General features: G+C 50.4%; 1 protein-coding gene across 6 annotated transcripts in view; it reads left to right on the top strand.

Annotated features, from left to right (window-relative positions):
- The window catches only part of rtkn (rhotekin), a 114,767-nt gene that overhangs the window by 28,623 nt on the left and 58,392 nt on the right, over positions 1-27,752 (top strand). The window contains exon 1 of one of the 6 annotated variants that reach the window (XM_021605288.2): positions 24,631-25,791. The exons of 4 other annotated variants lie outside the window; for them this stretch is intronic. In XM_021605288.2, the coding sequence (XP_021460963.2) occupies positions 25,696-25,791 (96 nt within the window). In that variant the 5' untranslated portion in view covers positions 24,631-25,695. Of the gene's footprint in view, positions 1-24,630; positions 25,792-27,752 lie in introns of those variants that run through there. One more of the 6 variants, XM_021605287.2, reaches the window with a different exon arrangement.

The following is a 27,752-nucleotide window of genomic DNA, read 5'->3' as shown; positions in this document are numbered from 1 at the left end:
CAGGGTGGTGGGGTCAGTATCCAGAGTGTCAGAGTCTAGAGCCCAGGGTGGTGGGGTCAGAATCCAGAGTGTCAGAGTCTAGAGCCCAGGGTGGTGGGGTCAGTATCCAGAGTGTCAGAGTCTAGAGCCCAGGGTGGTGGGGTCAGTATCCAGAGTGTCAGAGTCTAGAGCCCAGGGTGGTGGGGTCAGTATCCAGAGTGTCAGAGTCCAGTGCCCAGGGTGGTGGGGTCAGTATCCAGAGTGTCAGAGTCCAGTGCCCAGGGTGATGGGGTCAGTATCCAGAGTGTCAGTCCAGTGCCCAGGGTGGTGGGGTCAGTATCCAGAGTGTCAGAGTCCAGTGCCCAGGGTGGTGGGGTCAGTATCCAGAGTGTCAGTCTAGTGCCCAGGGTGGTGGGGTCAGTATCCAGAGTGTCAGTCCAGTGCCCAGGGTGGTGGGGTCAGTATCCAGAGTGTCAGTCCAGTGCCCAGGGTGGTGGGGTCAGTATCCAGAGTGTCAGAGTCCAGTGCCCAGGGTGGTGGGGTCAGTATCCAGAGTGTCAGTCCAGTGCACATGGTGGTGGGGTCAGTATCCAGAGTGTCAGTCCAGTGCCCAGGGTGGTGGGGTCAGTATCCAGAGTGTCAGTCCAGTGCCCAGGGTGGTGGGGTCAGTATCCAGAGTGTCAGAGTCCAGTGCCCAGGGTGGTGGGGTCAGTATCCAGAGTGTCAGTCCAGTGCCCAGGGTGGTGGGGTCAGTATCCAGAGTGTCAGAGTCTAGAGCCCAGGGTGGTGGGGTCAGTATCCAGAGTGTCAGTCTAGTGCCCAGGGTGGTGGGGTCAGTATCCAGAGTGTCAGAGTCTAGAGCCCAGGGTGGTGGGGTCAGTATCCAGAGTGTCAGAGTCTAGAGCCCAGGGTGGTGGGGTCAGTATCCAGAGTGTCAGAGTCCAGTGCCCAGGGTGGTGGGGTCAGTATCCAGAGTGTCAGAGTCCAGTGCCCAGGGTGGTGGGGTCAGTATCCAGAGTGTCAGTCCAGTGCCCAGGGTGGTGGGGTCAGTATCCAGAGTGTCAGAGTCTAGTGCCCAGGGTGGTGGGGTCAGTATCCAGAGTGTCAGAGTCTAGTGCCCAGGGTGGTGGGGTCAGTATCCAGAGTGTCAGAGTCTAGTGCCCAGGGTGGTGGGGTCAGTATCCAGAGTGTCAGAGTCTAGTGCCCAGGGTGGTGGGGTCAGTATCCAGAGTGTCAGAGTCCAGTGCCCAGGGTGGTGGGGTCAGTATCCAGAGTGTCAGTCCAGTGCCCAGGGTGGTGGGGTCAGTATCCAGAGTGTCAGAGTCCAGTGCCCAGGGTGGTGGGGTCAGTATCCAGAGTGTCAGAGTCTAGAGCCCAGGGTGGTGGGGTCAGTATCCAGAGTGTCAGTCCAGTGCCCAGGGTGGTGGGGTCAGTATCCAGAGTGTCAGTCCAGTGCCCAGGGTGGTGGGGTCAGTATCCAGAGTGTCAGAGTCCAGTGCCCAGGGTGGTGGGGTCAGTATCCAGAGTGTCAGTCCAGTGCCCAGGGTGGTGGGGTCAGTATCCAGAGTGTCAGAGTCTAGAGCCCAGGGTGGTGGGGTCAGTATCCAGAGTGTCAGTCTAGTGCCCAGGGTGGTGGGGTCAGTATCCAGAGTGTCAGAGTCTAGAGCCCAGGGTGGTGGGGTCAGTATCCAGAGTGTCAGAGTCCAGTGCCCAGGGTGGTGGGGTCAGTATCCAGAGTGTCAGAGTCCAGTGCCCAGGGTGGTGGGGTCAGTATCCAGAGTGTCAGTCCAGTGCCCAGGGTGGTGGGGTCAGTATCCAGAGTGTCAGAGTCTAGTGCCCAGGGTGGTGGGGTCAGTATCCAGAGTGTCAGAGTCTAGTGCCCAGGGTGGTGGGGTCAGTATCCAGAGTGTCAGAGTCTAGTGCCCAGGGTGGTGGGGTCAGTATCCAGAGTGTCAGAGTCTAGTGCCCAGGGTGGTGGGGTCAGTATCCAGAGTGTCAGAGTCCAGTGCCCAGGGTGGTGGGGTCAGTATCCAGAGTGTCAGTCTAGTGCCCAGGGTGGTGGGGTCAGTATCCAGAGTGTCAGAGTCCAGTGCCCAGGGTGGTGGGGTCAGTATCCAGAGTGTCAGAGTCTAGAGCCCAGGGTGGTGGGGTCAGTATCCAGAGTGTCAGTCCAGTGCCCAGGGTGGTGGGGTCAGTATCCAGAGTGTCAGTCCAGTGCCCAGGGTGGTGGGGTCAGTATCCAGAGTGTCAGAGTCCAGTGCCCAGGGTGGTGGGGTCAGTATCCAGAGTGTCAGAGTCTAGAGCCCAGGGTGGTGGGGTCAGTATCCAGAGTGTCAGAGTCCAGTGCCCAGGATGGTGGGGTCAGTATCCAGAGTGTCAGTCCAGTGCCCAGGGTGGTGGGGTCAGTATCCAGAGTGTCAGTCCAGTGCACATGGTGGTGGGGTCAGTATCCAGAGTGTCAGTCCAGTGCCCAGGATGGTGGGGTCAGTATCCAGAGTGTCAGTCCAGTGCCCAGGGTGGTGGGGTCAGTATCCAGAGTGTCAGTCCAGTGCCCAGGGTGGTGGGGTCAGTATCCAGAGTGTCAGAGTCCAGTGCCCAGGGTGGTGGGGTCAGTATCCAGAGTGTCAGAGTCTAGAGCCCAGGGTGGTGGGGTCAGTATCCAGAGTGTCAGAGTCCAGTGCCCAGGATGGTGGGGTCAGTATCCAGAGTGTCAGTCCAGTGCCCAGGGTGGTGGGGTCAGTATCCAGAGTGTCAGTCCAGTGCACATGGTGGTGGGGTCAGTATCCAGAGTGTCAGTCCAGTGCCCAGGATGGTGGGGTCAGTATCCAGAGTGTCAGTCCAGTGCCCAGGGTGGTGGGGTCAGTATCCAGAGTGTCAGAGTCTAGTGCCCAGGGTGGTGGGGTCAGTATCCAGAGTGTCAGAGTCTAGAGCCCAGGGTGGTGGGATCAGTATCCAGAGTGTCAGAGTCCAGTGCCCAGGATGGTGGGGTCAGTATCCAGAGTGTCAGAGTCTAGTGCCCAGGGTGGTGGGGTCAGTATCCAGAGTGTCAGAGTCTAGTGCCCAGGATGGTGGGGTCAGTATCCAGAGTGTCAGAGTCTAGTGCCCAGGGTGGTGGGGTCAGTATCCAGAGTGTCAGTCCAGTGCCCAGGGTGGTGGGGTCAGTATCCAGAGTGTCAGTCCAGTGCCCAGGGTGGTGGGGTCAGTATCCAGAGTGTCAGTCCAGTGCCCAGGGTGGTGGGGTCAGTATCCAGAGTGTCAGAGTCTAGTGTCCAGGGTGGTGGGGCCAGTATCCAGAGTGTCAGAGTCTAGTGCCCAGGGTGGTGGGGTCAGTATCCAGAGTGTCAGAGTCTAGAGCCCAGGGTGGTGGGGTCAGTATCCAGAGTGTCAGAGTCCAGTGCCCAGGGTGGTGGGGTCAGTATCCAGAGTGTCAGAGTCTAGAGCCCAGGGTGGTGGGGTCAGTATCCAGAGTGTCAGTCCAGTGCCCAGGGTGGTGGGGTCAGTATCCAGAGTGTCAGTCCAGTGCCCAGGGTGGTGGGGTCAGTATCCAGAGTGTCAGAGTCTAGAGCCCAGGGTGGTGGGGTCAGTATCCAGAGTGTCAGAGTCCAGTGCCCAGGGTGGTGGGGTCAGTATCCAGAGTGTCAGAGTCCAGTGCCCAGGGTGGTGGGGTCAGTATCCAGAGTGTCAGAGTCTAGAGCCCAGGGTGGTGGGGTCAGAATCCAGAGTGTCAGAGTCTAGAGCCCAGGGTGGTGGGGTCAGTATCCAGAGTGTCAGAGTCTAGAGCCCAGGGTGGTGGGGTCAGTATCCAGAGTGTCAGAGTCTAGAGCCCAGGGTGGTGGGGTCAGTATCCAGAGTGTCAGAGTCCAGTGCCCAGGGTGGTGGGGTCAGTATCCAGAGTGTCAGAGTCCAGTGCCCAGGGTGATGGGGTCAGTATCCAGAGTGTCAGTCCAGTGCCCAGGGTGGTGGGGTCAGTATCCAGAGTGTCAGAGTCCAGTGCCCAGGGTGGTGGGGTCAGTATCCAGAGTGTCAGTCTAGTGCCCAGGGTGGTGGGGTCAGTATCCAGAGTGTCAGTCCAGTGCCCAGGGTGGTGGGGTCAGTATCCAGAGTGTCAGTCCAGTGCCCAGGGTGGTGGGGTCAGTATCCAGAGTGTCAGAGTCCAGTGCCCAGGGTGGTGGGGTCAGTATCCAGAGTGTCAGTCCAGTGCACATGGTGGTGGGGTCAGTATCCAGAGTGTCAGTCCAGTGCCCAGGGTGGTGGGGTCAGTATCCAGAGTGTCAGTCCAGTGCCCAGGGTGGTGGGGTCAGTATCCAGAGTGTCAGAGTCCAGTGCCCAGGGTGGTGGGGTCAGTATCCAGAGTGTCAGTCCAGTGCCCAGGGTGGTGGGGTCAGTATCCAGAGTGTCAGAGTCTAGAGCCCAGGGTGGTGGGGTCAGTATCCAGAGTGTCAGTCTAGTGCCCAGGGTGGTGGGGTCAGTATCCAGAGTGTCAGAGTCTAGAGCCCAGGGTGGTGGGGTCAGTATCCAGAGTGTCAGAGTCTAGAGCCCAGGGTGGTGGGGTCAGTATCCAGAGTGTCAGAGTCCAGTGCCCAGGGTGGTGGGGTCAGTATCCAGAGTGTCAGAGTCCAGTGCCCAGGGTGGTGGGGTCAGTATCCAGAGTGTCAGTCCAGTGCCCAGGGTGGTGGGGTCAGTATCCAGAGTGTCAGAGTCTAGTGCCCAGGGTGGTGGGGTCAGTATCCAGAGTGTCAGAGTCTAGTGCCCAGGGTGGTGGGGTCAGTATCCAGAGTGTCAGAGTCTAGTGCCCAGGGTGGTGGGGTCAGTATCCAGAGTGTCAGAGTCTAGTGCCCAGGGTGGTGGGGTCAGTATCCAGAGTGTCAGAGTCCAGTGCCCAGGGTGGTGGGGTCAGTATCCAGAGTGTCAGTCCAGTGCCCAGGGTGGTGGGGTCAGTATCCAGAGTGTCAGAGTCCAGTGCCCAGGGTGGTGGGGTCAGTATCCAGAGTGTCAGAGTCTAGAGCCCAGGGTGGTGGGGTCAGTATCCAGAGTGTCAGTCCAGTGCCCAGGGTGGTGGGGTCAGTATCCAGAGTGTCAGTCCAGTGCCCAGGGTGGTGGGGTCAGTATCCAGAGTGTCAGAGTCCAGTGCCCAGGGTGGTGGGGTCAGTATCCAGAGTGTCAGTCCAGTGCCCAGGGTGGTGGGGTCAGTATCCAGAGTGTCAGAGTCTAGAGCCCAGGGTGGTGGGGTCAGTATCCAGAGTGTCAGTCTAGTGCCCAGGGTGGTGGGGTCAGTATCCAGAGTGTCAGAGTCTAGAGCCCAGGGTGGTGGGGTCAGTATCCAGAGTGTCAGAGTCCAGTGCCCAGGGTGGTGGGGTCAGTATCCAGAGTGTCAGAGTCCAGTGCCCAGGGTGGTGGGGTCAGTATCCAGAGTGTCAGTCCAGTGCCCAGGGTGGTGGGGTCAGTATCCAGAGTGTCAGAGTCTAGTGCCCAGGGTGGTGGGGTCAGTATCCAGAGTGTCAGAGTCTAGTGCCCAGGGTGGTGGGGTCAGTATCCAGAGTGTCAGAGTCTAGTGCCCAGGGTGGTGGGGTCAGTATCCAGAGTGTCAGAGTCTAGTGCCCAGGGTGGTGGGGTCAGTATCCAGAGTGTCAGAGTCCAGTGCCCAGGGTGGTGGGGTCAGTATCCAGAGTGTCAGTCTAGTGCCCAGGGTGGTGGGGTCAGTATCCAGAGTGTCAGAGTCCAGTGCCCAGGGTGGTGGGGTCAGTATCCAGAGTGTCAGAGTCTAGAGCCCAGGGTGGTGGGGTCAGTATCCAGAGTGTCAGTCCAGTGCCCAGGGTGGTGGGGTCAGTATCCAGAGTGTCAGTCCAGTGCCCAGGGTGGTGGGGTCAGTATCCAGAGTGTCAGAGTCCAGTGCCCAGGGTGGTGGGGTCAGTATCCAGAGTGTCAGAGTCTAGAGCCCAGGGTGGTGGGGTCAGTATCCAGAGTGTCAGAGTCTAGAGCCCAGGGTGGTGGGGTCAGTATCCAGAGTGTCAGAGTCTAGTGCCCAGGGTGGTGGGGTCAGTATCCAGAGTGTCAGAGTCTAGAGCCCAGGGTGGTGGGGTCAGTATCCAGAGTGTCAGAGTCTAGTGCCCAGGGTGGTGGGGTCAGTATCCAGAGTGTCAGAGTCTAGAGCCCAGGGTGGTGGGGTCAGTATCCAGAGTGTCAGAGTCTAGAGCCCAGGGTGGTGGGGTCAGTATCCAGAGTGTCAGAGTCTAGTGCCCAGGGTGGTGGGGTCAGTATCCAGAGTGTCAGAGTCTAGTGCCCAGGGTGGTGGGGTCAGTATCCAGAGTGTCAGAGTCTAGTGCCCAGGGTGGTGGGGTCAGTATCCAGAGTGTCAGAGTCTAGTGCCCAGGGTGGTGGGGTCAGTATCCAGAGTGTCAGAGTCTAGTGCCCAGGGTGGTGGGGTCAGTATCCAGAGTGTCAGTCCAGTGCCCAGGGTGGTGGTGTCAGTTTCCAGAGTGTCAGAGTCTAGTGCCCAGGGTGGTGGGGTCAGTATCCAGAGTGTCAGAGTCTAGAGCCCAGGGTGGTGGGGTCAGTATCCAGAGTGTCAGAGTCTAGTGCCCAGGGTGGTGGGGTCAGTATCCAGAGTGTCAGAGTCTAGTGCCCAGGGTGGTGGGGTCAGTATCCAGAGTGTCAGTCCAGTGCCCAGGGTGGTGGGGTCAGTATCCAGAGTGTCAGTCCAGTGCACAGCGTGGTGGGGTCAGTATCCAGAGTGTCAGAGTCCAGTGCCCAGGGTGGTGGGGTCAGTATCCAGAGTGTCAGACTCCAGTGCCCAGGGTGGTGGGGTCAGTATCCAGAGTGTCAGAGTCTAGTGCCAGGGTGGTGGGGTCAGTATCCAGAGTGTCAGTCCAGTGCCCAGGGTGGTGGGGTCAGTATCCAGAGTGTCAGTCCAGTGCCCAGGGTGGTGGGGTCAGTATCCAGAGTGTCAGTCCAGTGCCCAGGGTGGTGGGGTCAGTATCCAGAGTGTCATTGTCCAGTGCCCAGGGTGGTGGGGTCAGTATCCAGAGTGTCAGAGTCTAGAGCCCAGGGTGGTGGGGTCAGTATCCAGAGTGTCAGAGTCCAGTGCCCAGGGTGGTGGGGTCAGTATCCAGAGTGTCAGACTCCAGTGCCCAGGGTGGTGGGGTCAGTATCCAGAGTGTCAGAGTCTAGTGCCAGGGTGGTGGGGTCAGTATCCAGAGTGTCAGTCCAGTGCCCAGGGTGGTGGGGTCAGTATCCAGAGTGTCAGTCCAGTGCCCAGGGTGGTGGGGTCAGTATCCAGAGTGTCAGTCCAGTGCACAGGGTGGTGGGGTCAGTATCCAGAGTGTCAGAGTCTAGTGCCCAGGGTGGTGGGGTCAGCATCCAGAGTGTCAGACTCCAGTGCCCAGGGTGGTGGGGTCAGTATCCAGAGTGTCAGTCCAGTGCCCAGGGTGGTGGGGTCAGTATCCAGAGTGTCAGTCCAGTGCCCAGGGTGGTGGGGTCAGCATCCAGAGTGTCAGAGTCCAGTGCCCAGGGTGGAGGTGTCAGTATCCAGAGTGTCAGAGTCTAGTGCCCAGGGTGGTGGGGTCAGTATCCAGAGTGTCAGAGTCTAGTGCCCAGGGTGGTGGGGTCAGTATCCAGAGTGTCAGAGTCTAGTGCCCAGGATGGTGGGGTCAGTATCCAAAGTGTCAGAGTCTAGTGTCCAGGGTGGTGGGGCCAGTATCCAGAGTGTCAGAGTCTAGTGCCCAGGGTGGTGGGGTCAGTATCCAGAGTGTCAGAGTCCAGTGCCCAGGATGGTGGGGTCAGTATCCAGAGTGTCAGAGTCTAGTGCCCAGGGTGGTGGGGTCAGTATCCAGAGTGTCAGAGTCTAGAGCCCAGGGTGGTGGGGTCAGTATCCAGAGTGTCAGAGTCCAGTGCCCAGGATGGTGGGGTCAGTATCCAGAGTGTCAGAGTCTAGTGCCCAGGGTGGTGGGGTCAGTATCCAGAGTGTCAGAGTCTAGTGCCCAGGATGGTGGGGTCAGTATCCAGAGTGTCAGAGTCTAGTGCCCAGGGTGGTGGGGTCAGTATCCAGAGTGTCAGTCCAGTGCCCAGGGTGGTGGGGTCAGTATCCAGAGTGTCAGTCCAGTGCCCAGGGTGGTGGGGTCAGTATCCAGAGTGTCAGTCCAGTGCCCAGGGTGGTGGGGTCAGTATCCAGAGTGTCAGAGTCTAGTGTCCAGGGTGGTGGGGCCAGTATCCAGAGTGTCAGAGTCTAGTGCCCAGGGTGGTGGGGTCAGTATCCAGAGTGTCAGAGTCTAGAGCCCAGGGTGGTGGGGTCAGTATCCAGAGTGTCAGAGTCCAGTGCCCAGGGTGGTGGGGTCAGTATCCAGAGTGTCAGAGTCTAGAGCCCAGGGTGGTGGGGTCAGTATCCAGAGTGTCAGTCCAGTGCCCAGGGTGGTGGGGTCAGTATCCAGAGTGTCAGTCCAGTGCCCAGGGTGGTGGGGTCAGTATCCAGAGTGTCAGAGTCTAGAGCCCAGGGTGGTGGGGTCAGTATCCAGAGTGTCAGAGTCCAGTGCCCAGGGTGGTGGGGTCAGTATCCAGAGTGTCAGAGTCCAGTGCCCAGGGTGGTGGGGTCAGTATCCAGAGTGTCAGAGTCTAGAGCCCAGGGTGGTGGGGTCAGTATCCAGAGTGTCAGAGTCTAGAGCCCAGGGTGGTGGGGTCAGTATCCAGAGTGTCAGAGTCTAGAGCCCAGGGTGGTGGGGTCAGTATCCAGAGTGTCAGAGTCTAGAGCCCAGGGTGGTGGGGTCAGTATCCAGAGTGTCAGAGTCCAGTGCCCAGGGTGGTGGGGTCAGTATCCAGAGTGTCAGAGTCCAGTGCCCAGGGTGATGGGGTCAGTATCCAGAGTGTCAGTCCAGTGCCCAGGGTGGTGGGGTCAGTATCCAGAGTGTCAGAGTCCAGTGCCCAGGGTGGTGGGGTCAGTATCCAGAGTGTCAGTCTAGTGCCCAGGGTGGTGGGGTCAGTATCCAGAGTGTCAGTCCAGTGCCCAGGGTGGTGGGGTCAGTATCCAGAGTGTCAGTCCAGTGCCCAGGGTGGTGGGGTCAGTATCCAGAGTGTCAGAGTCCAGTGCCCAGGGTGGTGGGGTCAGTATCCAGAGTGTCAGTCCAGTGCACATGGTGGTGGGGTCAGTATCCAGAGTGTCAGTCCAGTGCCCAGGGTGGTGGGGTCAGTATCCAGAGTGTCAGTCCAGTGCCCAGGGTGGTGGGGTCAGTATCCAGAGTGTCAGAGTCCAGTGCCCAGGGTGGTGGGGTCAGTATCCAGAGTGTCAGTCCAGTGCCCAGGGTGGTGGGGTCAGTATCCAGAGTGTCAGAGTCTAGAGCCCAGGGTGGTGGGGTCAGTATCCAGAGTGTCAGTCTAGTGCCCAGGGTGGTGGGGTCAGTATCCAGAGTGTCAGAGTCTAGAGCCCAGGGTGGTGGGGTCAGTATCCAGAGTGTCAGAGTCTAGAGCCCAGGGTGGTGGGGTCAGTATCCAGAGTGTCAGAGTCCAGTGCCCAGGGTGGTGGGGTCAGTATCCAGAGTGTCAGAGTCCAGTGCCCAGGGTGGTGGGGTCAGTATCCAGAGTGTCAGTCCAGTGCCCAGGGTGGTGGGGTCAGTATCCAGAGTGTCAGAGTCTAGTGCCCAGGGTGGTGGGGTCAGTATCCAGAGTGTCAGAGTCTAGTGCCCAGGGTGGTGGGGTCAGTATCCAGAGTGTCAGAGTCTAGTGCCCAGGGTGGTGGGGTCAGTATCCAGAGTGTCAGAGTCTAGTGCCCAGGGTGGTGGGGTCAGTATCCAGAGTGTCAGAGTCCAGTGCCCAGGGTGGTGGGGTCAGTATCCAGAGTGTCAGTCCAGTGCCCAGGGTGGTGGGGTCAGTATCCAGAGTGTCAGAGTCCAGTGCCCAGGGTGGTGGGGTCAGTATCCAGAGTGTCAGAGTCTAGAGCCCAGGGTGGTGGGGTCAGTATCCAGAGTGTCAGTCCAGTGCCCAGGGTGGTGGGGTCAGTATCCAGAGTGTCAGTCCAGTGCCCAGGGTGGTGGGGTCAGTATCCAGAGTGTCAGAGTCCAGTGCCCAGGGTGGTGGGGTCAGTATCCAGAGTGTCAGAGTCTAGAGCCCAGGGTGGTGGGGTCAGTATCCAGAGTGTCAGAGTCTAGAGCCCAGGGTGGTGGGGTCAGTATCCAGAGTGTCAGAGTCTAGTGCCCAGGGTGGTGGGGTCAGTATCCAGAGTGTCAGAGTCTAGAGCCCAGGGTGGTGGGGTCAGTATCCAGAGTGTCAGAGTCTAGAGCCCAGGGTGGTGGGGTCAGTATCCAGAGTGTCAGAGTCTAGTGCCCAGGGTGGTGGGGTCAGTATCCAGAGTGTCAGAGTCTAGTGCCCAGGGTGGTGGGGTCAGTATCCAGAGTGTCAGAGTCTAGTGCCCAGGGTGGTGGGGTCAGTATCCAGAGTGTCAGAGTCTAGTGCCCAGGGTGGTGGGGTCAGTATCCAGAGTGTCAGAGTCTAGTGCCCAGGGTGGTGGGGTCAGTATCCAGAGTGTCAGAGTCTAGTGCCCAGGGTGGTGGGGTCAGTATCCAGAGTGTCAGAGTCTAGAGCCCAGGGTGGTGGGGTCAGTATCCAGAGTGTCAGAGTCTAGTGCCCAGGGTGGTGGGGTCAGTATCCAGAGTGTCAGTCCAGTGCCCAGGGTGGTGGTGTCAGTTTCCAGAGTGTCAGAGTCTAGTGCCCAGGGTGGTGGGGTCAGTATCCAGAGTGTCAGAGTCTAGAGGCCAGGGTGGTGGGGTCAGTATCCAGAGTGTCAGAGTCTAGTGCCCAGGGTGGTGGGGTCAGTATCCAGAGTGTCAGAGTCTAGTGCCCAGGGTGGTGGGGTCAGTATCCAGAGTGTCAGAGTCTAGTGCCCAGGGTGGTGGGGTCAGTATCCAGAGTGTCAGAGTCTAGAGCCCAGGGTGGTGGGGTCAGTATCCAGAGTGTCAGAGTCTAGTGCCCAGGGTGGTGGGGTCAGTATCCAGAGTGTCAGAGTCTAGTGCCCAGGGTGGTGGGGTCAGTATCCAGAGTGTCAGTCCAGTGCCCAGGGTGGTGGGGTCAGTATCCAGAGTGTCAGTCCAGTGCACAGCGTGGTGGGGTCAGTATCCAGAGTGTCAGAGTCCAGTGCCCAGGGTGGTGGGGTCAGTATCCAGAGTGTCAGACTCCAGTGCCCAGGGTGGTGGGGTCAGTATCCAGAGTGTCAGAGTCTAGTGCCAGGGTGGTGGGGTCAGTATCCAGAGTGTCAGTCCAGTGCCCAGGGTGGTGGGGTCAGTATCCAGAGTGTCAGTCCAGTGCCCAGGGTGGTGGGGTCAGTATCCAGAGTGTCAGAGTCCAGTGCCCAGGGTGGTGGGGTCAGTATCCAGAGTGTCAGTCCAGTGCACAGGGTGGTGGGGTCAGTATCCAGAGTGTCAGAGTCTAGAGCCCAGGGTGGTGGGGTCAGTATCCAGAGTGTCAGAGTCCAGTGCCCAGGGTGGTGGGGTCAGTATCCAGAGTGTCAGACTCCAGTGCCCAGGGTGGTGGGGTCAGTATCCAGAGTGTCAGAGTCTAGTGCCAGGGTGGTGGGGTCAGTATCCAGAGTGTCAGTCCAGTGCCCAGGGTGGTGGGGTCAGTATCCAGAGTGTCAGTCCAGTGCCCAGGGTGGTGGGGTCAGTATCCAGAGTGTCAGTCCAGTGCCCAGGGTGGTGGGGTCAGTATCCAGAGTGTCAGTCCAGTGCACAGGGTGGTGGGGTCAGTATCCAGAGTGTCAGAGTCTAGTGCCCAGGGTGGTGGGGTCAGCATCCAGAGTGTCAGAGTCCAGTGCCCAGGGTGGAGGTGTCAGTATCCAGAGTGTCAGAGTCTAGTGCCCAGGGTGGTGGGGTCAGTATCCAGAGTGTCAGAGTCTAGTGCTCAGGGTGGTGGGGTCAGTATCCAGAGTGTCAGAGTCTAGTGCCCAGGATGGTGGGGTCAGTATCCAAAGTGTCAGAGTCTAGTGTCCAGGGTGGTGGGGCCAGTATCCAGAGTGTCAGAGTCTAGTGCCCAGGGTGGTGGGGTCAGTATCCAGAGTGTCAGAGTCCAGTGCCCAGGATGGTGGGGTCAGTATCCAGAGTGTCAGAGTCTAGTGCCCAGGTTGGTGGGGTCAGTATCCAGAGTGTCAGAGTCTAGTGCCCAGGATGGTGGGGTCAGTATCCAAATTGTCAGAGTCCAGTGCCCAGGATGGTGGGGTCAGTATCCAGAGTGTCAGAGTCTAGTGCCCAGGTTGGTGGGGTCAGTATCCAGAGTGTCAGAGTCCAGTGCCCATGGTGGTGGTGTCTTTGTGTTACTATTCAGAGCCCGTTGGTTTAAGTGTAGCCTATCACTTCAGCATGTCCAGCCCATAAACACCTTCAAGTTCACACGGTCACTAAGATTGCATTCCAATTGGAACACTATTCCCTATTTAGTCAATAGGGCTCTGGTCAAAAGTAGTGCACTACATAGGGAATAGAATACCAGGTATGCATCCTAAGCCTCGGGAACAGGGGAACCAGAGCCAGGTCACATGCCTGTCTGCTTACAGCACCTGTACTCTTCCCTCCATCCCCCTCTCCTTTCCTTTCCTTTGGACAAAGGATCTGTTCACTTTCTCTCCCACACACATCACATCAACACCTGGCCATTGTTAGTAGAGGCAGTCAGGGCCTCCCTCTCAGAGGGGTGTGCTTTCTCATTCTCTCCCTCTGTGTGTTTGTGCATGTATGCTCGGAACGGATTTATAGTTATGTTGTGGAATTTCACAGTACATATTGTAACCAAAATACTAGGTAAATGTCTGTAGATTGTGTGATGTGCGTTAGTGTGTGTGTGTGTGTGTGTGTGTAGGCTGGTGGCTGATTGAAGTCCATGCTGTGTGGTAAAAATTAAAACACGAAGCAGAACAGACTCTTTGGTCTTTTAAAAACCTCTGTATGTAGAATATTGTGTGCTATAGCTTGGAGAATGAATAAGTGTGACTGGAAGACAACGTAATGTTTGTTTACAGCATTAGGGCTGTTTTCCTAAAGAAGTTAAATACGCTTTGTTACGTTTCCTGGCCACGATACTAACGTGTATCATGATACTGGTATCGTCCCGGCCCTAGACATAACATGGTCCATACACACCCACACAGTCGTGAAGAGGGGACGGCACCTCATCTTCCCCCTCAGGAGACTGAAAATATTTGGCATTGTCCCTCGGATCCTTAAGTTCTACAACTGCACCAACAAGAGTATCTTGACTGGCTGTATCACCACTTGGTATGGCAAATGCACTGCCCTCGACCCCAAAGCATGGTGGTGCAGACGGTCCAGTACATCACTGGGGCCGAGCTCCCTGCCATCCAGGATCTCTATATCAGGCGACGTCAGAGGAAGGGCCAAAAAATTGCCACAGACTGTTCACTCTGCTACCGTCTGGCAAATGGTACTGGCGCATCGGCTCTCGGACCAACAGGCTCCAAGACAGCTTCTACCCCCAAGCCATAAGACTGCTAAATAGCCTTAAGCCTGCTAAATAGTTAAATGACTATCTGTACTGATGCTATCTTGCACGGACTATATTCACACTCACTCACACACAGTAGTAGGCTAGATTACCAACAATGACGAGACAGCCTACAGGGAGGAGGTGAGGGCTCTCGGAGTGTGGTGTCAGGAAAATAACCTCTCACTCAATGTCAACAAAACAAAGAAGATGATTGTGGACTTCAGGAAACAGCAGAAGGGGCACCCCCCTACCCATATCAACAGAACAGCAGGGGAGAAGGTGGAACATCTTTGAAGTTCCTCGGCGTACACATCACGGACAAACTGAAATGGTCCACCCACACAGACAGTGCGGTGAAGAAGGAGCCACAGCGCCTCTTCAAACTCAGGAGGCTGAAGAAATTTGGCTTGTTACCTAAAACCCTAACAAACTTTTACAGATGCACAATTGAGAGCATCCTGTCAGGCTGTATCACCGCCTGGTATGGCAACTCTCTCCACCCTCTGGAGAGCCCTGCGGTTGTGGGTGGTGCAGTCTGCACAATGCATCACCGGGGGCAAACTACCTGCCCTCCAGGACATCTACAGCACCCAATGTCACAGGAAGGCCAAAAAGATCATCAAGGACAACAACCACCCGAGCCACTGCCTGTTCACCCCGCTACCATCCAGAAGGCGAGGTCAGTACAGGTGTATCAAAGCTGGGACCGAGAGACTGAAAAACAGCTTCTTTCTCAAGGCCATCAGACTGTTAAACAGCCATCACTAACACAGAGAGGCTGCTGCCTACATACAGACTCAAAATCATTGGCCACTTTCATAAAAGGATCACTAGTCATTTTAATAATGCCACTTTAATAATGTTTACATATCTTGCATTACTCATCTCATATGTATATACTGTATTTTATACCATCTATTGCATCTTGCCTATGCCGCTCTGTCATTGCTCATCCATATATTTATATTTATATATTCTTATTACTTAGATTTGTGTGTATTAGGTAGTTGTAGAATTGTTAAATATTACTTGTTGATATTGCTGCACTGTCAGAACTAGAAGCACAAGTATTTCGTTACACACAGTAACATCTGCTAACCATGTGTATGTGACCAATAAAATTTGATTTGATACTGGTACACCCTGTTTATAGCTCCATTCTTGTGTATTTTATTCCCCTTGTGTTACTATTTGTATTTTCTAACTCTGCATCGTTGGGAAGGGCTGTAAGTGTTTCACGATGAGGTCTACACCCGTTGTATTTTCTAACTCTGCATCGTTGGGAAGGGCTGTAAGTGTTTCACGATGAGGTCTACACCCGTTGTATTTTCTAACTCTGCATCGTTGGGAAGGGCTGTAAGTGTTTCACGATGAGGTCTACACCCGTTGTATTTTCTAACTCTGCATCGTTGGGAAGGGCTGTAAGTGTTTCACGATGAGGTCTACACCCGTTGTATTTTCTAACTCTGCATCGTTGGGAAGGGCTGTAAGTGTTTCAAGATGAGGTCTACACCCGTTGTATTTTTTTAACTCTGCATCGTTGGGAAGGGCTGTAAGTGTTTCACGATGAGGTCTACACCCGTTGTATTTTCTAACTCTGCATCGTTGGGAAGGGCTGTAAGTTTTCACGATGAGGTCTACACCCGTTGTATTTTCTAACTCTGCATCGTTGGGAAGGGCTGTAAGTGTTTCACGATGAGGTCTACACCCGTTGTATTTTCTAACTCTGCATCATTGGGAAGGGCTGTAAGTGTTTCACGATGAGGTCTACACCCGTTGTATTTTCTAACTCTGCATCGTTGGGAAGGGCTGTAAGTGTTTCAAGATGAGGTCTACACCCGTTGTATTTTTTTAACTCTGCATCGTTGGGAAGGGCTGTAAGTGTTTCACGATGAGGTCTACACCCGTTGTATTTTCTAACTCTGCAGCGTTGGGAAGGGCTGTAAGTGTTTCACGATGAGGTCTATACCCGTTGTATTTGGCGCATGTGACATACAATTTGATTATGATTTGACTGAGAAAACAATGCCACTCTATTGTGAAATCCACTTCAACTTTTGGATGCTCGACAGCTGTTGAGTTTGCAAGGGCTGAGGTCACTGGTTACGGTTGGTCTGGAGGAATGAGCGACTGTGTTTGTACACCAATACGTGTACCTAACTGTCCATTTTCAGTTGATGTTGAGTACCCTTTTAGCCTTGATTTTTGTTTTAATTTCTGTTTCCCTTTTATAGTTTATAGTTCCCTTCATGCTCATTACAATCCCTCTTCAGGTAATAGCGACAGATTGGATTTTTAATAGCTACAGAATGTATTTTTCTCCAGTGACCCCATTCCCATTCTTACTGACCCCATTTGAACACTGACTGTGGCCTCAGAGGGCAGTTGGTGATAGAAAATAGGTCTGCGGTTTCTCTCTGCTGTGGTTCTCTTTCACTTCCCGAAGAAGGAAAACAAGACAACTGAACACTGTTGTCCAGCAGTGCTGTACTCAACCTCTCCTCAAACTTGTTTACTCTTAATTGCTTTGTTTGGACTAACAGAGTTCTTGGTTTGTTGTGGATTCACTTAGTACTCACATCCTGTGTGTGTGTGTGTGTGTGTGTGTGTGTGTGTGTGTGTGTGTGTGTGTGTGTGTGTGTGTGTGTGTGTGTGTGTGTGTGTGTGTGTGTGTGTGTGTGTGTGTGTGTGTGTGTGTGTGTGTGTGTGTGCGCGCTAAGAGTCTCACCAAGTATAAAAATGGAAAGCGCCATTTGCAGTTGTTCCTGTAGAGGGAGCCATTGTTCCATTGTGTAATGTCCTTATCTAGTACAGAGCAAAAACTTCTCATTCTGTCTAACTATTGTCTACATAACTACTGTATGTAGAATATATATACATGTAAATCTAGGATTCATCTCTCTGAGTATCCATCGAAATGAGTCTCAAAAGACAAATTGATGAGCCATAGAAATCCAACTTCATCCAAAAGAGACAAAACAATGAATTGTCACAATATAGACGTTACCTTCATGAGGATGGAAATCAATGGAGTTGAATTGGCTAATGTGCTCATGACGAGTTAATTGAGGTACAGGGTGATGGGATGAAGCTTAGCATATGTACAGTGACTGAGGGCTTACAAGCGGCCAGGGAGGGTGGCTTGGAGGCTCACAGAAAGTTCTGGCAGGCTCCAGCTGTCTTGGTGTTGAAGTGTCTCCAGAGGGATAAGTGTGGAGGAAATGCTTGTGTCAGTGAACATGTGTAGCCTGTTAGCTGTGTGTGTGTGTGTGTGTGTGTGTGTGTGTGTGTGTGTGTGTGTGTTACTCACTGTTTCTCTCTCATAGTTGTCAGGCAAGAATGCTGCTGAGATATATCTAATGTGTCAAAGGTCCCTATGCTAGCTCTCCTTCTGCTACTGATGCTGGAAAAACGTGACATAGACTACTACTCTCCCATACCGCTCCAAGTGTGTGATTCACTGTTCTCATGCTACATGCCCACTAATGATAGAAAACAATGATATCACTCACTCTATATTGCAAAATCTGTTAAAAACTATTGTGAAAGCTCGTTTACAGTATTCTAGTGAGCTATGATGTCACATTGAGAACAGACAACAAAGTGAATTCCCTCTGTCATCTGTCTGGGTCTGTGTCCTCCGGAGGTTTCTGTATGACTGCCGTCTGGTTTCACAGCTCATCAGACGATATCATTAGGTGAAACAGGTGTGTTGCATGATACGCCTGCCGACTGACTCCCGCTGACTGCTACTGACTCCCACTAGAAGAAAAACACACTGAATCACACAGACAGTGTACCGCATCATCAAATGGTTTCTCAGACTAACACCCAATTCCATAGATAATTTATTGGCTCACAAGTTCACACAGTCCTTGACCGTCTCAAAGTGTCCTTGAGATTTTGTGTGTGTGGGGGGATGTTTTGTGTATGTTTTCCCACAGCCTTTCTATTTATATGTGTCTATATCAGCGCATGCTGATGTTTGTGCGTGGGAGCTGTGGCGTGGGTGGGGCTCAGTTTACCGATTGGGGGTAGATGACAGCCAGGGTTCTTTTATTGTGGTTTGGGGCCCTGCCCTGCTGCCTGACTGTTGGCAGACTGGAGACACTTAAACAGATCTGACTCTGGTACTCTCTTACACACACATAGTATTAATGGAATTCCACGGTAACGGAATTACACTCTGGCTCAGTTTTTTTCTCTTGAAAATGTATGTTAAATACGTATAAGAATATTTGGAAGATAAATACACAATGCAGAGACAGAGGACGAGAGGTCAATGCAGTACTAACGATCAAATGGTGGATTTTCTGTAGTAGGGGATTAATGCAGAGGCATGGGGTCTATATATTCAACCTGAAATAGGATACTTGTTATTTGGCCATTTGACCCAGTTTTACTGCAAGGAATTCTAATTGGTCAACCACAGGCTAGGGCTGGGTTATACTACATTCTGTCCCGTTGTTCACTGGAGAGCATCACTGAGGACAGGGGAGAATGACCATCTACTTCTATATGATTTATCCTCTTCGAATAAACCTATTTTCCTCCCATTAATTTGCTTTTGGGGTCTGTGTTATTAAAGAATAACATCAACTGCTAACACAAACAAAAACCATTTGATTTTCACAGTTTAACAAACAGTACAACTCTATACACAAGGACTACTTTTAACAATTTCCCCTAAAAAATGAACAAAAAATGAATTTGGTGTAAGAACTGTGCAGATGCAAATACGAGTAACTACATTACCTTAAAATCTTTCTCAGGTTTTTTGCGACCACGTTTCCCAAAAACTCTGTTAGCTATCATCTCCGAATTAAGATTGAAAGATGTCTGCAGAAAGAATGTGGTGTCAGCGATGACATGACACCTTGACTTTGGAAAAAAAAAAAAAACTATTTTGGTTATTAAACCACAGTATGTGAAGTGGATTTACACCTGGTAATGGAATTACATCGTTGGTTCCTGATTTGTACTACAAAGAAATTCATAAATATGAATGTCATTCTCCTCATGTTTTACAAGTTTGGACATCACAGTATAGTACAGTATATTTCAGTACAGTACAATATACACTGCTCAAAAAAATAAAGGGAACACTAAAATAATACATCCTAGATCTGAATGAATGAAATATTATTATTAAATAATTTTTTCTTTACATAGTTGAATGTGCTGACGACAAAATGACACAAAAATTATCAATGGAAATCAAATGTATCAACCCATGGAGGTCTGGATTTGGAGTGGCACTCAAAATTAAAGTGGAAAACCACACTACAGGCTCATCCAACTTTGATGTAATGTCCTTAAAATAAGTCAAAATGAGGCTCAGTAGTGTGTGTGGCCTCCACGTGCCCGTATGACCTCCCTACAATGCCTGGGCAAGCTCCTGATGAGGTGGCGGATGGTCTACTGTGGGATCTCCTCCCAGACCCGGACTAAAGCATCCGCCAACTCCTGGACAGTCTGCGGTGCAACGTGGCGTTGGTGGATGGAGCGAGACATGATGTCCCAGATGTGCTCAATTGGATTCAGGTCTGGGGAATGGGCGGGCCAGTCCATAGCATCAATGCCTTCCTCTTGCAGGAACTGCTGACACACTCCAGCCACATGAGGTCTAGCATTGTCTTGCATTAGGAGGAACCCAGGGCCAACCGCATCAGCATATGGTCTCACAAGGGGTCTGAGGATCTCATCTCGGTACCTAATGGCAGTCAGGCTACCTCTGGCGAGCACATGGAGGGCTGTGCGGCCCCCCAAAGAAATGGCACCCCACACCAAGACCGACCCACCGCCATACCGATCATACTGGAGGATGTTGCAGGCAGCAGAACGTTCTCCACGGCGTCTCCAGACTGTCACGCCTGTCACATGTGCTCAGTGTGAACCTGCTTTCATCTGTGAAGAGCACAGGGCGCCAGTGGCGAATTTGCCAATCTTGGTGTTCTCTGGCAAATGCCAAACGTCCTGCATGGTGTTGGGCTGTAAGCACAACCCCCACCTGTGGACGTCGGACCCTCATACCACCCTCATGGAGTCTGTTTCTGACCGTTTGAGCAGACACATGCACATTTGTGGCCTGCTGGAGGTCATTTTGCAGTGCTCCTCCTGCTCCTCCTTGCACAAAGGCGGAGGTAGCAGTCCTGCTGCTGGGTTGTTGCCCTCCTACGGCCTCCTCCACGTCTCCTGATGTACTGGCCTGTCTCCTGGTAGCGCCTCCATGCTCTGGACACTACGCTGACAGACACAGCAAACCTTCTTGCCACAGCTCGCATTGATGTGCCATCCTGGATGAGCTGCACTACCTGAGCCACTTGTGTGGGTTGTAGACTCCGTCTCATGCTACCACTAGAGTGAAAGCACCGCCAGCATTCAAAAGTGACCAAAACATCAGCCAGGAAGCATAGGAACTGAGAAGTGGTCTATGGTCACCACCTGCAGAACCACTCCTTTATTGGGGGTGTATTGCTAATTGCCTATATTTTCCGCCTGTTGTCTATTCCATTTGCACAACAGCATGTGAAATTTATTGTCAATCAGTGTTGTTTCCTAAGTGGACAGTTTGATTTCACAGAAGTGTGTTTGACTTGGAGTTACATTGTGTTGTTTAAGTGTTCCCTTTATTTTTTTGAACAGTGTACTATGCTCTACTGTACTGTACTGTACTGTATTGTACTGTGCTCTATTCACTGCAATCCAAACTTGTGAAGCATAAATCTATGATAGGTTCAGATTTCCATTTATGAGCTGAACATAACGGTATGCTGGTGGAAGGGAGGAACATAGCAGGTGACCCAACTGTGGTTCATGACTATTATGATTTCCCATTGAAGCCAATTCAGTTGCAGTAATTCCATTAAGGATTTTTTGGGGTACTTCTGTTACCAATTTGGTAACTGAATTACAAGTTTGAATTGCTTAATTCATAAACAAAGTTGATATCAGTAAAATCACTATAACTAATATGATAGGTCTACCATTACTTGTTAATTCTGTGAACTTTCATTATCCTTCCTCCTCATGAGGGAGAGAAATTAGGAAATATCTTCAAGATATATGGGTTGCTGGTAATTGTAAATTACAAGACAGAAGGCAATATTTACGAGACAGAAGGCAATATTTACGGAAGGTAAAGAATTTGTCAAAAACTAAATATAAATGTTGATATTAGTTGGCGGTGGTCTTTACGTCAACATTGTGTTTTGATGTATTTCTGATACCTTTAAGAATGTGCTTTCCTAGACCCTTTCCATCTGTTTATCAAAGCCTCTACTTCTGACACATTTTGAAGATGAAGAAAGGTTGAAATTTGACACCCAAGTTGATGTGCACCTAGGAACTTTATGTTTTGTGTTCATGGGTCCTTTTTGATAGAAATGCCCTCAAGTATTTTAGACCTTTGCAACTTGGTCAGTTCAACACATCCCCATGTATGTCAGGGGTGCGTAACTGGTAGCATGGAAGTCAAACGCAGGAGAGCAGAACTTGGTCAGTTCGACACATCCCCATGTATGTCAGGGGTGCGGAACTGGTAGCATGGAAGTCAAACGCAGGAGAGCAGAACTTGGTCAGTTCGACACATCCCCATGTATGTCAGGGCTGCGGAACTGGTAGCATGGAAGTCAAACGCAGGAGAGCAGAACTTGGTCAGTTCGACACGTCCCCATGTATGTCAGGGCTGCGGAACTGGTAGCATGGAAGTCAAACGCAGGAGAGCAGAACTTGGTCAGTTCGACACGTCCCCATGTATGTCAGGGCTGTGGAACTGGTAGCATGGAAGTCAAACGCAGGAGAGCAGAACTTGGTCAGTTCGACACGTCCCCATGTATGTCAGGGCTGTGGAACTGGTAGCATGGAAGTCAAACGCAGGAGAGCAGAACTTGGTCAGTTCGACACGTCCCCATGTATGTCAGGGGTGTGGAACTGGTAGCATGGAAGTCAAACGCAGGAGAGCAGAACTTGGTCAGTTCGACACGTCCCCATGTATGTCAGGGCTGCGGAACTGGTAGCATGGAAGTCAAACGCAGGAGAGCAGAACTTGGTCAGTTCGACACGTCCCCATGTATGTCAGGGCTGCGGAACTGGTGGCATGGAAGTCAAACGCAGGAGAGCAGATTTTGGTAAATAGCCGGATCCGTTTAATGTACATAACTACCGGCATACAAAAATAACAAAACACATGGGCACAAAACCCGTATCGCACCAGTCACATAAAACACGCGTACTTACAATAAACAATTCCCCACAAGGACATGGGGGAAACAGAGGGAACATATACAACATATAATTAGGGAATTGATGAAACCAATTGAATCCAGGTGAGACAAAACAAATGGAACATGAAAAATAGATTGATGATGGCTAGAAAACCGGTGACGTTGACCGCCGAACACCGCCTGAACAAGGAGAGGAACCGACTTCGGCAGAAGTCGTGACAATGTATCTGTACTCCCTTTCCTACTCTGACTGTGTTTACACAGGAAGCCCTATTTTAAAAAAAAAAATCAATAATTGTTCATTTGACCAATCAACATTGCCTCTTTTGCCAATAATTGTGCCAGAGATAAGAATTGGAATGGGTTTTAGACAGGCCCATCTAACCTAGTGATTCAGTAGGTTGACTGATGACCTGAACAGTAAACGGTCAAACCAACAGGGGGTTTCTCTCCTCATGTGAAAGAATCCAATTCAATCATGCTGGTTGGTTAATGTTTAATGGGCTAAAGTTACACAGTGGACAGTGGAGACTCTCCCTTTATCTTCTTAGCTGCCATCCCTTCATCCCCTACCAATGTATCCATAGCAGTAACTGGCCAACCCTGCTCTTGAAGGGCTCCAGTGTATGCAGGATTTTGTTTCGACCCCACACTAAAACACCTGATTCAAAATATCGAAGACTATATCAATCATAGTCTTCGACCTCTAGATCATGTGGAGTTTAATCAGGTGAGGAACAAAGAGCAGGATTGGCCAGCTCTGGCTAGTCTGTAGCTAATAGCCACTACCTATTGACTGGCCGACTGGCCGTGTGTTCCACCCTGCTGATTACAGACAGGAAATGTCCCATATTACTCTACACATCCGCTCAGGAACACAGAGCACGCCGGGCATTGTGAACGCAGCCCAATATCCCAGGCTGTTACGTAAGGTCCAGGGCAAGCTAGACTGGCACACTGAGGAATGCGTGTGTTATGTGATAAGATTCTCTCTCTTTCTCGGCCCATCTCACCTTGGGACATGTTCTTCATATTTTCCACATGTTCTCCTATTTGATCAAATATGGTGAACATAGACGCAGGTACATTATAATAGAATGGTTCTGTAATGTAAAAGAAGCAACTGATTAGTTCTGGTGCTACAATTCTAGAATAGTTCTTGGCTCTGTGTATGTGACCTTTTCCATCAAAAGAGTCTATAGATTTCACTGCCTCGAAGTCCTAGAATCACATGAATCCATGATCTAAAGATGTGCCCTAATGCCTGAATGGGCAATGGAGTGACTTCACACACCTCCCGCTAGCATTGGAACTCTTCTCAGCAGAAAGAAGCCTTGAGAAACGAGAATAGGTGTTCTCTCCTGCCTCTGAGAGCACTATGCAGAGGATTATTTCCCTTGTTTAAGAGTGTTTGTGTTTTAACATTCTAATGTTGTTTTAGTACTGTGGTTTTGAAGTTTTGACAAGTGACTTACATACAGGATTTTGCCCAACCTGCTGCTGCAGAGTTCCACATGTCAGATAGAGTTTCTGGGGGGACTGCTAGGTGGTATCTGGAGGTTTAACCTCTGAACCAGTCACAGGCTGTTTTCATAAACACTCAACACCCTCCCTCCTGTGCATTCTAATCCACTATTTATCTTTCCACCTCCCTCCACTAGAACAATACATCTATTTTCTTACTGTACATAGCCTAACCCAGTGTCTGAGGGAGATTAGCCCCGGCTAATTTAAACTTCAGGCTGAAGGCTTTTCTTGGAGAAATGACCTGGTGAGCTACTGCTCCTGTGTTCTGTGAGGGTGGTGGTGTGTGGGGGGGGGGGGGGGGGGGGGGGCTTAGTACAGTTGATTTGTTTTCAGATGTGCAGGGAATTGTGCGTGCACATGTGTTTTTATTTTGTAGTGTTTGTGAACAACAGAGGAATAAATGTGTGTAAGAAGGTCGTGAGAGTTGTGCGCGAGATGACCCCAGTTTCCTGTGAGGGGCTTCGCTTGTAGTTATTGCGGTCTCTCCCACGCCACATGGAAGGACACACACACCAGATGCACTGGCACATCATCTGTAATTCACTGGAACGCCTGGACCCGCTACAGGACGCGCGCAAATGAGACAGGAGACAGAAAATGATTGTGGGATCGGCCCGGATTTGGGAGCAGTTTTCTTGATTTCAGCCATCTCCATTTCGTTACTGTTTTGAAGAACACAGAAGACATAACCCCAGAAGTTTATCAGAGGAAAATGAGAGGAACATTTGGCAGAAAGTGGACTCTAGAACGTTTAGCTTTGGGATTTTCTCAATTTCAGGACTCCGAAGTTCCACTGGTGAAGAGGAACACCTAGAAATAACTATAACTGTGCAAGTTAGAGAGCCAGCGCTTCAAGAGTTGAAGACTGGGCATCAACATTTGGCTGCGTGAACTGAGAAAACACTGGAAAGTTATACTGTTAATAAATTCACTGATGCTTGGAAAACACAATTTTTCTCATAAACATATACGCCTGACATCTTTAATAGGCTACTACTTGGAAATACACTTCGATTGCAAGCCCAAATTGTAGACTATTTATTAGGCTACAACTTGGAAATACACTTCCCATCGATTGCAAGCCCTAAATTGTAGACTATTTTTAGAGTATCAAATTCAGTAATAGACCTATAGTTTCAACTGATAGTTTTCACAATTTCATGAATGATACTAGCACATTTTTATTTATTTTTTTAAATTGGAGAATTCCACCCATTAGCCTGTTTTCCGTTTGAGGACGCCTCTTTTTAAATTGACAGGGTTTTCCTGAATAGTCTATAATACATTATTAAGTAAGCAATGGAAAGGTTTATGTCATACGGGACTTGTATTGTCAAATATGCATTTGAATTGACCCTCCCAAAAGCCCCAGTGTCCGACATTATGCATAATAGTTCCCTCTCGTCCGTGAATATACAGAAACGAACGATGTCCACTCTTAAAATATGAATAATTCAGATATTTTTCTCATCTCATTCATTGTCACCGTTACCTTACGAGAGGTTTTCAGGGGTTAGTCTTTCATTTGCTGTTAGGTTGGGCATATTTTTTTCTTGTTTTATCTAAGTGTGGTAATGCGCCATCTGACACGGTTTTAATATCACTCGTTATCAAGTGTCTGAAAAGAACAAAGCTATCCCCCTCGCCACTTCCTTTTTTTCAGATGCCCCTTTAATGGTTTGGTATTTCGTATTTGTTTATTTTAAAGGGAGTGGAGTCTCTTTCTTTATTTCTTTTCTCCCACTTTGTGTTTAATGCTCCGTTTCGAGAGGCGCGTTGTACGGGTTAATTTAGCGCGAGTTCCCCCGGCTCCTGTAGTGATTATTGCGCACAGTGGGGTTGCTGTGCTGTTCGTTCCCGCCGAGGCGATGCCCTTTTGCGGAGAGGTCTTGTCACAGTGGACAGACGGCACCCTCACAATCAGGACGCAAGGACACAAAGAGAATAATTGCATTAAAAAGGACCATTCTTTCCGCAACTGCCCAGGAGGGGTGTTGACTGTGGGTGTTTGAGAGGCCCTTTGTTGCTTGAAAAGAAGTAGCCAAGAATATGCACTGTGGACTAGCTGTATGTTTTATGAACAGTGTTACTGTATACTGTTAGGGCGCTCGCACACGTCTCTCTACCTCTTTGGTTCGCGGAAAAGTCAGTGCTGTGCAGTTTTAACAGAGAAACTGGTTTGAATAGTTCGAAAGACAAAAAGTTTATGGCGTATGCTCTTTGCGCATTGGATTTGGAGACCGCTGCGCGCCTCCAGTACTTTATCTAACAGTACATTCTCAAAATTAGTATTTTCTCTAAATCTTCATGTTACTGTCTGCTAAGTTTTTCATTTGCCACCATAAGCGTTCGTAGCATATTTTTTCCTTGGGAATTTGAGTTCTCAGCTCCCTTAAACGCCTCACATTTGTAACAAATTCATTTTAAAAGGGGGGCGTGGAAGTGAAAACCTTCAATCATAGGCTACCTCAATTTGTGGATATTTCTTCGAGGGATGCCAATGGACAGATACGCTGACATGGAGGACAAACTGCGCATTTTGGAGGACCTGAACATGATGTACATTCGCCAGATTGCCCTGAGTTTACAGGTAATTAACGTAGACCGTCCCCAAAGGTTGACTGCACTTTTATGGAAGCTATCACTGTCACATCTGATTCCCAGCGCCTCTCACAGGAGCTGATGTCCTAGCTCTTCTTTCACCTGCTATTCGATGTGCGGTGTTGTCATGTCATATCTTTGCCTTCTCTCCCAAGTCAAGCAGGGCGTTTCAGTGAAGTTATATTTTGAAGTGTATGTGTACAAATCATAGGGTGGCAATAGACAGGGAGAGCGAGTAAGCTGTGGTCTATCTCAGACAGTATCTGATGTGGCAGGGACCAGCGTGTACAGGCGCTCACTTCCGACTTTCCACTGTGAACATACAGTAGACATGAGCCAGTTTACTGAGTGAGTTCCCAGCTCCGCTGCTTTTACATATTAAGAGTTAGGAGGGGCTAACTGAAGAATGTCCCTGACCAAGGTGTCATGCTTACTCTGGTGTGGTCTCCAGAAGTTCTCAGTGAGAGAGAACAGAAAACACCACAAGTCATGTACAGTTTGTTACTCTCTAACCCAGCGTACTAACACTATCTGCAGCTGCATGCTGTATGTGTGGGACTCACAAGTCCCCAATGGGGTAAACGTGGGTGCGTGTGACAGGGAAAGAGAGATGGAAAGGAAGAGAGGCCTAATGATGCAATACGTATCAATTGCCAAGTGAAATGGGACTGTACTGGTTCTTATGTAGTCAGTGTTATATCGTTGATGTGAACATTATACATAACAATTTAGTCATTTTGGGACTAAGCTGAGCATTACAGTCCACCTCACAGAGAACACAATGTGTCTGTTATTTGATGAGCAGAGTGTCTGAACTAAAGGGACATTGAATATTTCTGCACTAGAAGGTTAAAATAACACTCTGAAATTGTGAAAATTATGATAATGCCCCTTTTGTGTATGAGCTGTTTGAAAAGATGGCAGAAATGTCTGCCTGTTCAGGTGGGGTGGAGTTTTTAGCCCAGATCATGACATCACAATCTGATCTGATTTATAATAGACCAATGACCATTCATCTGGGTAAGAGAGTGGGCTCTAGACCATCCTATCAGCCAATCTGGGCTGTGTATGTAAATATATTCTGATTTATTTCTCCCACACAATCAGACAGTATTTCAATGGCCAAAAGATGCTCGGGGAACTAAATTATTACAATTATATTTTGGAGTTATTTTCATTAAATAAACACACACAGTGATTTATTAGACATACAGTGATGATTTAAAAATAACATTAAAACACTGCATGGAGGCTTTAATCTGAGGAGAGAGGCAGGAGACACATGGCCATTGGAAATCATACAGGGAATATCAAAAGGAAATTCTAATGTAACATTTTTGGATGCTTGGCTGCTCTATTGTGAAACTATGTTAGCTCTGCAGCTGTTGTGTGTTAGGAGCGTGTCATCTACTGGTTTTACCTTGGGACCTTGAACCAGGTTTTCTGTCATCCAATATTCGCATGGTGATTTTTAGTTTTTAGTTGTTGAAATCTGGAAAACTATGTTTCATTCTATATTGATAGTAAATGTACCAATTATATGACAACAGTCCCTTCTTTTTTTATTGTCAATAATTCAATTTTGCCCATAATGTTAAGCTCACTGGTTTGAGACCACAAAATCAACCACATCCGTGAATTAGTACTGCTAATAACTCTATATTTTAAATACTAGTATAGAGGTTAAATTATTAAAAAATATAGGTTCATTATCATTTTTACACACTTTCTACCTGGTTTTAGTTGTTTAAGTTCAGACTGGAATATTTTATTACAATAAAAAAACAAACATTCAAACCCATTGAAGGTCGTGACCCACCATCTAAGTGACAATGGGAGTGTCAGCCTCTGCAACTGTGGGACCTGAAGGGCGCTGTGTTGGGGCAGTAGTATCACCATGGCACAAGTTGGCATCTCACCTCCACTACTCATGGAGCTGTGTCTTAGCTA

The sequence above is a fragment of the Oncorhynchus mykiss genome, chromosome 6, assembly GCF_013265735.2.
Source record: "Oncorhynchus mykiss isolate Arlee chromosome 6, USDA_OmykA_1.1, whole genome shotgun sequence".
In the NCBI taxonomy this organism is placed as follows: Eukaryota; Metazoa; Chordata; class Actinopteri; order Salmoniformes; family Salmonidae; genus Oncorhynchus; species Oncorhynchus mykiss.
The sequence above is the reverse complement of the archived record's forward strand: the minus strand, read 5'-3'. Positions and strand labels throughout refer to the sequence as shown.